The sequence below is a fragment of the Notolabrus celidotus genome, chromosome 19 (assembly GCF_009762535.1).
Source record: "Notolabrus celidotus isolate fNotCel1 chromosome 19, fNotCel1.pri, whole genome shotgun sequence".
NCBI classification, from domain to species: Eukaryota; Metazoa; Chordata; class Actinopteri; order Labriformes; family Labridae; genus Notolabrus; species Notolabrus celidotus.
The window spans coordinates 3,084,278-3,095,716 of NC_048290.1; the positions used below are offsets into that span (position 1 = coordinate 3,084,278).

The 11,439-nt window shown below is 42.2% G+C and overlaps 1 protein-coding gene across 3 annotated transcripts in view; it reads right to left on the reverse strand.

The window, feature by feature from the left end:
• Positions 1 to 6,051: 6,051 nt before the first annotated feature.
• The window catches only part of crhbp (corticotropin releasing hormone binding protein), a 6,154-nt gene continuing 766 nt past the window's right edge, over positions 6,052 to 11,439 (reverse strand). The window contains exons 2-8 of one of the 3 annotated variants that reach the window (XM_034710053.1): positions 10,891 to 11,063; positions 10,705 to 10,801; positions 10,109 to 10,266; positions 9,524 to 9,734; positions 8,811 to 8,956; positions 6,814 to 6,931; positions 6,052 to 6,729 (exon numbers count right to left, since the gene is read on the reverse strand). In XM_034710053.1, coding sequence (XP_034565944.1) covers positions 6,575 to 6,729; positions 6,814 to 6,931; positions 8,811 to 8,956; positions 9,524 to 9,734; positions 10,109 to 10,266; positions 10,705 to 10,801; positions 10,891 to 10,974 — 969 coding nt within the window. In that variant the 5' untranslated portion in view covers positions 10,975 to 11,063 and the 3' untranslated portion in view covers positions 6,052 to 6,574. Of the gene's footprint in view, positions 6,730 to 6,813; positions 6,932 to 8,810; positions 8,957 to 9,523; positions 9,735 to 10,108; positions 10,267 to 10,704; positions 10,802 to 10,890; positions 11,095 to 11,439 lie in introns of those variants that run through there. The other 2 variants (XM_034710055.1, XM_034710054.1) reach the window with 2 other exon arrangements.

The following is an 11,439-nucleotide window of genomic DNA, read 5'->3' on the forward strand; positions in this document are numbered from 1 at the left end:
TCATCAGCACAGGTGTGACAAAAGACACAGGTGAAACTGATTAAGTAATCAAACAGGAGGACAGGAATACAATATAAACCAGATACATGAGGATGAAGTCCTCCAAAATAAAACAGGAAACACTGCAGACTAAACTAAAACAAGGGAATAAGATAAGATAAGAGAGTCCTTTACTCGTCCCACAACGGGGAAATGCAAGTGTCACAGTAACAGAGTAGACAGTGCAGAAGAAATATATAAAAAGTAACAATTATTTTAAAAAAAATACAATAAAATAAAACTAAAAAGGGAACTAAAATAGAAAGGGAGGGAACAGGAAGTAAAACACATGGTAAAAACCTACAAAATAAAACAGGAAATCGATGTCAGCTTTGTGAGACATTACTGGATTTACTTTCATTTTGTTTATGCACTTGAAAGAAAATGCAAAGTTACACATAATGAAGAATGGGATTAATTTAAGGGACATAGATAACACATTTTAAAGGTGACATATCATGCAAAATGGACTTTTTAATGGTTCTCTACCTGAAATATGTGTCCCTGTCTACAAACCCCCCGAGAATAAAAAGAATCCATTCTGCCCCTGTTCTGATTTCTCCACCTTTCTGTAAATGTGTGTGAAACGAGCCGTTTCAGACTTCCGTGTTTTTGTTACGTAACAACAATATCCGGTCTGTCACGGAGTCAGAGCTCGGAGCTTGTTCAGCCCATAGACTGTATAAAATAATACTGAATCCCTCCTCCATTTTTCATTACCTGCACACATGTGTGCTAACAAGGAGCTTAGGAGGGAGGCATGCTAGTTGTAGGCTGTCTTAATAAACACAAAGGTCGGTTTTACTCCCCACGTCTGCAGATTTGAAGATCTAGTGGATGATTTTTATTTGTCATGGATAAGTGCTAGCGCTAGTTAGCATAGCCACATAGCTACATGTTCGTAGCTGTGTACCAAGACACACGTCGACATACTGATAAATAAAACAACAAGAAACACTAAATCAAGAAACACTAAATCTGTGACCAATCCTTCAGAAAGGTCCTGCTGCAGGCACCTCTCCGTCAGGATCAGATTCTGGATCAGATTCAGAGGGTTGAAGTAACGTGATCTCTGAGCAGCCGTGTATATTCAGCCAACATGTAAACATTAGATCAACGTGCTGGACAGCCGAGGCACATCCACTTCCTGAGGGGGCGTGGTCAGAGAGAAAACAGAGTGTTCTGAGGAGGACTGAAGAAGAGGGGTTTTCAGGCAGACCAAAATCTGATTTCAAAGTGTTTTTTTGAGCATAAACTTTAAAGACATGTTTTTTGATTGATGAAAAAAGCGTGATATGTCACCTTTAAGATGGAAGCTGGGGGCCGTATGGAAATGCCCCAGAGCTGGACTTCGGAGAGATGATGAATAGTGAGCAGGTGATTATACGAAATAGAAAACAGAAGAAAAAAATAAAATAATGTATTGAATTAAGAGCTTGCTGTATTGATAATAGGATATATATCTGACATATATCCCATTTTTCTGTTTACATAATGTAACAGAAGTGAATATCTGATGGATGCAGTGTGAAAAGTGAGCGTCTGTTGTCATGTGAGGACACGCTCCTCAAAATATAAAACAAACACAATCAGAGGAAGATTAGAATTTCACAGATCAGAGAAAAAATGTCCAATCAGGCCTCCGGGTTTCCTCACAGTGAGTAAGAACAGCTGTGTGATAGTGAGAAGACATTTAAGGAAGCTCTCACACCAGTGTGAATCACCATTATATGTGTGAGAACACCTTTAGTGGAGCTTAGGAACAGATGGGCGACGATCCTGGTCAACCCTCCAGGGAGCCGACAAGACTAAAGTGAGAAATCCTGCAGCCTGATCAGGTTTGTAGGAATTAGCTTTGGGTGTCTCCTGCGTTGTCTCTCATGGCATCATTTCAACAGATGTTTCACCAACATGTCCATCTCTGCAGCACGCCTCCACCTTGACTCTATCCTGCATTATAAAAAACATCCAGGTCATTTCTATAAATCATCTTTCTGTACACACACAGTTTATAAGAGTCTGAATACCAGAGTGTGAGGTTTCAAGAGTCACTGCACTAAAAATATGGAGTGTCTGTATTCCCTTTGAGCCCCCGCTGAGTGATTGACAAACTATTGATAATGTTGCCTCGTCTGAAAGGCCAGATTTAAATGTCACGCTTGATTTTTTGCGATCTGTTCGGTAGCGGAGGAGTTCAATCCGAGTGGCATCATCACAATCAATCAGAGTTGAAGTCGGTTGGGAGCACATATACTCTGAACTTTACCTTTTCATACTGTAGAGAAGAAACACTGATTAAACCAGACTGCTGCTGATCATCTACAGAAGACAGGCATTATTTTATCTTATATGAAACTCTATAGAATAAAACCTGAAGACCCCTACTCTTCCCACCTTACCTCAACCCCTACTCATTCTTCCCTACCTTGACTCCTACCTATCCAACCTTACCTTGACCCCTATTTATTATTCCCTATCTTGATCCCCACTCATCTCTCCCTACCTCAACCCCTTTTTATCATTCCTAACCTCGACCACCTACTCATCCTTCCCTAACTTGAACCCTACTCATCCTTTCCTACCACAATCCCTCCTAATCCTTATTTACCTTGACCTCAACTCATCCTTCCCTGACTTGAACCCTACTCATATTACCTTACCTCAACCCCTACTCATCCTTTCCTTCCTCGACCCCTACTCATCCCACCTTACCTCAACCCCTACTCATCCTTTCCTTCCTTGACTCCCACTCATCCTACCATACCTCAACCCTTGCTCATCCTTCCCTATCTCGACCCCTACTCATCTCTCCTACCTAAATCCCTACTCATCCTTCCTTACTTTGAACCCTACTCATATTACCTTACCTCAACCCCACTCATCCTTTCCTTCCTCGACTCCCACTCATCCTACCTTACCTCAACCCTTGCTCGTCCTTCCCTACCTTGACCCCTACTCATCCTTCCCTATCTCGACCCCTACTCATCTCTCCTACCTAAATCCCTACTCATCCTTCCTTACTTTGAACCCTACTCATATTACCTTACCTCAACCCCTAATCATCCTTTCCTTCCTCGACTCCCACTCATCCTACCATACCTCAACCCTTGCTCATCCTTCCCTACCTTGACCCCTATTCATCCTTCCCTAACTCGACCCCTTCCTATCCAACCTTTCCACGACCCATACTTATCCTTCCCTATCTCGACCCTACTCATCTCTCCTACCTAAATCCCTACTCATCCTTCCTTACCACGAACCACACTCATCCTTCCCTATCTCGACCCCTACTCATCTCTCCTACCTTAATCCCTACTCATCCTTCCTTACTTTGACCCCTACTCGTATTATCTTACCTCGACTCCTACTCATCCCACCTTACCTTGACCCCTACTCATCCCACCTTTCCTCAACCCCTACTCATCCTTTCCTTCCATGACTCCTACTCATCCTTACCTCAACCCTTGCTCATCCTTCCCTACCTTGACCCCTACTCATCCCTCCCAACCTTGACCCCTACTCGTCCTGTCCTACCTTGACCCCTTTTTATCCTTCCTGACCTTGACCACCTTCTCATCCTTCCTCAACCTAACCTCTACTCATGCTTCTCTACCTCGACCCCTACTCATCCTTCCCTAACTTTAATCCTGCTCATCCCTCCCTACCTTGACCCCTAGTCATCTTTCACTACCTTGACGCCTTCTTATCTTTGTCTCATTATCAGCTGCATAAACAGTCATGTGCTCACATCCCTGCAGACTTGACATGGTGACACTGAATGCATCACAATATACACAGATCTTTCATGAACTGTTTCCTGGTGTCTCTTTATCATTGTAACCATAACAGTAGTGAAAGAATAAAGTGTGTCTGAAGTCTTTCATGTGTTCAAACCTAATCAAACTTGAACTATAGTGTTTTAAGATTCTAAGATTCGACTGCTTCATTCTGTCCGACAGCTGCAGAGCCGACAGCTTCTCACCTTTCTTCTCTGTGATATTCAAATCAGTGCACGACCACCTGCAGTGCTTATTACAATTACATGTTTGAACACACACACACAAACACACACGGGCAGAGTTTCCCGCAATAAAGACATGGGTCATCATCACACTGTCGTTCATCACAGCTGCGGCTCCAGGTGTCTGTCATTGATAAAACACCTGCAGGCCTTTAATCGTCGGTCGCCTCATTGCTTCGTACCATCGGAGCCGTTATTTTCAGAGATATGTCCTGCTGTTCCTCTGTAGTGACACTGAAGGCTGGTTTTATACCCCCCGCACACACGGTGACATCACACGAGGAGAGGTCGTGAAATGGCACCTGACAATACGGAGGTTGTTTATGGAGAAATGAACCTGAACGCTGCAAATTAAACCTCATTTAAATACAGATCAGCTGTAAATGAATGAAATCAAACACTGGGTGGATGTTTATTGAAATGTTTTAGAAATAAACCTTCCTTTAATAAACTTTAACTGCTTATTGGCTGCTGTTTGAAAATGGTGATCCGTCCACCAGAGCATCTGTTTCGTTAGCATCCAGGTTAAATGCATGAGTGAAGAGATGAATATGATGTTTTCTCTGCAAAAAAGACGAGTCAGTATTCATCATTCACCCTGAAGTGTCTCTGTTCAGAGCTCTGCTGGTAAAGCTAAAACAGGAGGAGTTTTTTTTTCTTTAGATAATCTTCTTTTGACATAATGTTTTGTCCTCATGGCTGATACTGGAGCAGGATTATCAAACTGACAACGTTTCAAAACAAGAAACTCTACAACCAGAGCTTTGCTAGCTGAAAGAGCTAAATGTCTATGAGCAGGATTTAATGTTTACACTGGTGGGTGAACGTTTCACTGCTCTTTGAGGACTGAAGAGTTAAACTGTGTGCATATTTAAGTTATTCAGACATTTATTGGACACTGAAGCTCACATCATCACACCCAGGCTTGTAAACTAACTAACGGTCGCCACACATCAACACTTTGCATCCTGATAAAAGTTGACTTAAACAAAGAAAAGTAGTATTTAAGATTCATTCATTTGCCTCATCTTTAAAACAGTGGGTGACGGTGCTCATGGGAAATGCAGTCCTCAAAAACACGACAGATTTCATCCAAAGGGGTCGCCAGAATCAACACAACATAGAGCCTTTAAAAGACTGCTAGCCTACTAAATTATGACAGAATGTGCCTTTAAAATCCTCAGTGTTTTTGTGTCATCATGTCTCAGCACAAAACTGAACCAACAGGATGAGTGTGCTGTCTTGAAAGGTAGAACAATAAATACCTAAAGCAGTTGATAACAGAGTGAGGTTCCTTCAAATGAAAGTTCCATTTGTGCTTTCTCATCAGATTAAACATAATCTAATATTCAGGATGAAGACTGTAAGACATCACTGTAAAGGAAAGTCTTGCATTCCTACTTTATATCCTTTGGTGTGTTTCTACCAAGTGGTCCAGTCTGGCTTGGTTCTTGGGTTAACCCTGAACTTGCTTTCTGTTTCCAAAGCCTGTCGTACTCTTACTTTGTAGGCAGGGGTGTGTGCTTGATGGCGATAGCTGCAGCACGACACAGTGCAGACTTGCCACTGAAGTCAATGAAGAAGAAGAACAGGACACATAAATGAAGGGTAACCATGGAGGACATCCAGCATTTTGTGCTCTCTCTTCTCGTTCATGTTGCCATAGATCACCTTGAAGTTACTCTCAAAATCCAGGAGATATTTGAACATGGTGCATTTTGTGTTTGTCCGTCAGAACCACTGCTGCACGATAAGTTTGGATTCATTTGACCTATCACTGCATCACAGAGTGTCTGGCTCCATCCTTTGAGGTCGGATAGGTTCGCTGGTTCCCTAACAGAAGGATGCCCAAAAAGTAGGACAGTATGGATCGGTTAATTTGTTACCTTTCCCAACTTTTGATGCTAGAAATGCAAATAACTGTGCACCAAACTGTGTGTATACTCAGCTGGACGATGAGGTTTCAGTACAAAGAGAGAGGAAACAGGAAGTGAGTGCTTTATCATGCAGAATAATTTTATTACAAAAAGGTTTTTATACAAATTTAACAGCTTAATGGCGATGAACACGTATTAATTTATTGAACACACATCGCCTCTTCCTCTGTGGTGTGGCAGGAAATGACTCATCACATCATGTCATCATTCAGCGAAAGAAACAGCAGGTTGAACATTCGTTTTAGCACCATTCCTCTGCAAGAATGTCGACCACCAACCCGTACATGAAAAACATAAACAACGACAGCGATCCACCAAACACAAAGGACACTTCATTGAGCTTTATGAGGCGGCGGACGATGAGTCCAACGACGGAGAAGCAGAAACCAATGAATCAAACGTCGGGTGAGTTTTGGAGTCTGTAACGTCATCACTGTGAATGGATTTATTTAATACACCTTTATTTTTATGTCTTTGGATTGTGGACGTTTGAACCGGATGGACTGACCAGGTGATCTCTTGTTTTCAGTAAAATAATTGCAGTCACATGACACTTCAGTCTCTTTACGATCCTGGATCAGTTGTTGAAACAGAAATCCTCCACGTTGTTGAGTTTGATCGTCTGCAGCTCCTGGCTGTCCAGCAGCCTGTAGCTGAAAGACACTCGGCTGACAAACTTCCCGCTGGAGACCATCCTCACCACCGTGTTGTCACAGCCGATCTTCATGTGAGCTGCAGGGGAGAGGAGGAGAAGCGTTAGAGCGTTGTGGGTCAATAATTAAAATAAAGGGAGGAGGAGAGGAGTGGGCAACTCACTGGGTCCGGTGAAGGAGATGCAGAGGTCTGTGATGGGCAGCAGCTTCGATGTGTCGATGCCGTTTCCTCCCAGCAGCTGAACAAAGTCTCCTGATTCTGCACAGCCGGGCAAGGACCTCTGTGGACATCAACACACAGCGTCATAACATCTGTTATATACTGACAGTAGGTTTAGAATGCCTTTAAAACCACTCACACTGCAGTTTGTGAAACACTTGTAGGATTTAGTCTATGAAGCATGTGTGTTTCATGAAACGGCTGCAGCCTTGACGCGCTACATCACATGGTAGTGGTGTGTAAGCATTTGGCAGCAGCTGTCGAGCCTCCCAGCTTTCATCCAGAGAGGTCTCTGTGTGTCCTCCAGGAGATTAATGTTTGTGTCATGTGTGAAATTAAAAGTAAACTCTGAAGGATCACTTCAGCACAAAAACAACTTTAAACTTTTTCTTAAACTAGCGAATAGTTGACCTTGATTTTAAGTTTTAATACATTTTATTATTTGTGTAACGGTTTCGTGTCGATAGTGGCGCTAGCCAAGCCTGGACACATGGCTCAAGGTTTTTAAAAGCTACACATCGACCTTACGAAACTCAAAGGTTGTACGGTCACTGTTTTATCATACATGAGGAAACATGTCATCACACGAACCCGAGCGTTACTGTTGAATTGAGAGGAGCTGTAGTGCAGACATGTGTTCATACGGAGGACAAAACAAAGCAGCGCCATCTAGTGACGTTCCTCCTCTGGTAAGTCACGGTGTGTCTTAAAGGTACAGTCCATAATTTCTACTGTTACATTAGCTTAATATCATTTTTCTTTACATGCATGTTGTTGTTATAACTGTTTGTAAAATATCTTCTCTTCCTGCTTTTAGAATTTTTTATGAACGCCTGGATCTGCTTTTATTTTCTGACTTTGCAGATGCTTTCATTTAAAAACTAGTCAGGCTCTAAACCCTGTGCAGTTTACATATTCATTTATTTTTCAGCCTCAGTTTGACCTTTCTCTTTGCACAAATAAATAAATAGAAATAAATAAACACAGCTCTGTGAAGCACTTTGAATTGCTCTATGTGCACATGTTGCTTTATGAATAAACTTTCCTTTCCTTTGGCCTAAAGTTAACCATCTTAATGCTATCAAAGAAGAAGCTTCTGCTCTCTGCAGGATGAGATAAACAAGATTTTTACTTGTGAAAAATGTCCGAGACAACTTGTTCTCACATTCTTAAACTCTTGCCTCCTCCCTGTGCTTCTTTCCAGGAATTTATCCCTTTTTTCTGGGCTTCTGTCATACAGTTAAAACGAGTGATCCCACCTGCTTTCCACTGAACATGTAGAAACTCAAAAGCAGACAGTTGGCTATCAAACATCCTGCAGTTACTCGTCATTAAGTGAAGACAGCAGACTGGAAGCACTGCTGGGTCTCTGTATCGTTCACACACAGCTGCTCTCTGCGTACTTCAGGGAATGTTGTGCATATTTCTTCTTCAAACAAATAAGAACTGCAACTGTCCTACAAATAAACTCTCCAGTGTACACTGAAGTACTGGTGTGAAATTAAAGAGGTGGACCTGAATAGGTTGCAACATGTCGGCTATTTTAAAGACATTTTGCTGTGTTGAATAAAAGCATTTCATTCTACGTCAGTGCTGCAGTGTGCCTTGAAGGGGTTTTAAAGGACAGGTGCAGTTTTCATCTTTTGACTGAACTCTTCTTTTCCCTGTGCAACTATACCTTCACAAGAGGATGTGGCATGTGCACACAGGCGGGCTGATTCTCTCTCCGGGGGTCATGTGCTGATAGTTTGGGCGCCCTTGGTTTAGTCAGTTACACTATCATGCATCGTTGCAGTGAAGACCAGAGTCTTGGGTGTCTGGTATCTTTCTGCTTTATGTTTCAATCAACTGTCTTTACTTCCATCATAGTTAGTAAGTACATGAGAGGAAGAAGATCAAGGTAAGATATGACGACAGTGAGATTGTATGCTTCTGCTCACCTTGGGAAAGTTGTGCATGTGTCCCAGGCTGAACTCAGAGACGTCGATCTCGACTGGATATATGATGGAGAAGCTGCAGTTCCTGTGCTGCTGTGGGATCACCATTGTGTAACTGCCCTCTGGTGACTGGGAGATGACATTACAGGCTGCAAGAAGGACGAGAAACAGTGACAGGAGGGACGTTAACAAGGCTCTCCTGGGAGGATGCTCCAGGTAAAAACACAGAGAGATAATGCAAACAATATGCAGAGATAACAAAGCTCATATTTGCATGTGTATTACAGTTTAATTTATTGAATTTGAATTGTCAAGGCTGGAGTTAAACCTTCAGTAATAGTGTGAGGTAAGAGAAAAATAAATCAACGATTCTCAAAAGCAGGAGGATGCTTTTCTCACACTTTGCATTTCTGCTTCATTCCTGCACAACAAATCAAGACATCTTCTTCTTCTTACTGTTTTCATAAGATTAGAGGATGTGGTGATTTTAAAAGCCAAATTAAATTATACAGAGTTTTTTTAAATCTTGCAAAGATAAGAGAAGAAATCAACACATTTTGAGCGCTTAATTTGTACCCTACGTTTTGTTTTTCATCCTTGTCTTTGCATCTTATTATAAGACACAATTTTCTCTCTTATCTAGGTAAAATGTTGACCAACTGTCTTCTGATGTCTCTGTTATCACCACAGACTCCCACATAAATAGCTGCACTCACGGAAAGGATTGATGTGTTTCCTGACTGTCAGGGTGAAGCTGCTGCCGGCGTTGTGAATCCGAAAGAAGACCATGGCCACGTTCTGGGAGGAGCGCACGGTTCTCCTCACTGATCCTGAGTCACAGTAATCCACGTAACGCTCATACACCGGCAGAGGGTGATCCTGAGAGCTGGGGAACTTCTCTCCCTTCATCACCCAGCCATCAAACACCTGCAGTAGACATGAGACAGAAAGTAGGACGTCAGATTCAATCAAGGAGGCGTTTTGGTTGATGTTGCTTCGTGGGGAACATACTGATGACTGTGATGCATGAGAGCATGATGAGGGAGCTCAAAGAGTACACTGGCTTATGTCAAAGGAGCTTTCTGGATAATCTGGAAGTGATTCTAAGCTTAGAAAGGAAAGATAACTGACCCCAGGTTGGTGTCATGAAAGAAAACCACAGGCAGAAAAAGTCACACAAACATTCACTCATTTATCCCTGACATGGGAGGCTGTTTCTACACGTTTATATTCCAGCTCCACTTCCAGGGATTGTAGATGCACATTAAAATGTTAAATTCAGAGAAGAGTTGTCAGTTTACCGTGATGAAGTCTCCCCCGCTGCAGTCGATGTCCACATTGTCATAATCCACACTGATGACTTCGTTGGGCTCTGCCATGAAGAAAGCTGCACAGCTGAGCTGAGGGCGCTCGGCTGTGAAGGTGAACTGACCTTCTACTGCAACCATGTCCAGACAACCTGAGGGACGGTCACAGTGCATCAGTACAATATGAAATTAAAGTGTATGCAACAGATGAATAAAGCATGCACAAGTTGTATTTTAATCACATTTTATCAGCACTGTAATTTGAAAATTTTATTCCCTGACTGTTTCTACTTTATGCATTATTTTTCTAATTATTTAACATGCTTATTAAGACTAGACTGAAGCTGGAAAACTGAGATATGATGATAAAAGAAGGTATTTTAGAGGCTTTTAGACAACTCTGGTGTAATACATTGCTGCTAAAATGTCTGTCTTATGCTGCACATGGTCTCTTTATAATTTAAAGGACTTAAAATGAATATGCCATGTTTATTTCTTTGATTTTGGGGTGCATGCATAAGATAAAATTTAAAAAACACAGATTTCAGTCTAATGTATTTCAGCAGAATAAGTTATTTTGCATGACTTACGTAGAGGTCGGCGGTACATTAACTCCTCGGGTGTTTCTCTCTTCAGTTCCGGGTTGAAAAATGAAAATAAATCATCTTTGGAGATCTCATTATTCTGCAGGAGAGAGAGGAAAGTCTTTAAAGAAAAGTACAACATATTGAAAGTTGAATTAAGTTTAAATAAAGTATGTTGTCCCTGAGCCTCACCTCGATGTATCTGGAGTCTCCTTTGAGCACAGACAGACTCAGCACCAGAAAGAAGAGCTGCTCCCGGAATGTGTGCTCCATCATGACGCGCGTCTCTGTCAGCTGGACGCACCTGAGCGGAGAGGAGGTCTGAGCTGCTGCGCGCGCTCAGCGGCTTTTTATAGAGACAAGTCCTGGAACAACCAACGGATATGGTCTCAGTCACCCACCGTGGACTCATACACCCCCCCACACCCACACCAACACCCACCCTCCGTCCTCAAGCCAATTACGCGTTCGTGACGAGAGCAGAGCGTGATGGACAGGCAGAGAGGAAGAGTCAGTTTACTGAAGAAGATGCTACAACGACAGAAACCAAACTGTGTCAGAGCTGCTGATCATTACACTACATTGATCCGTAAAGACAACTTAATTATGCTCATATGGGATGCAGACACTTTACTGTGTGTGAGGGTGAAACATGGTGAAACATGTTAGAGCTGATTTGCATTATTTTTCTCTCTCATGGGTTTCTAAATAATATAAAATAAATAAAATATTTCAAATTTA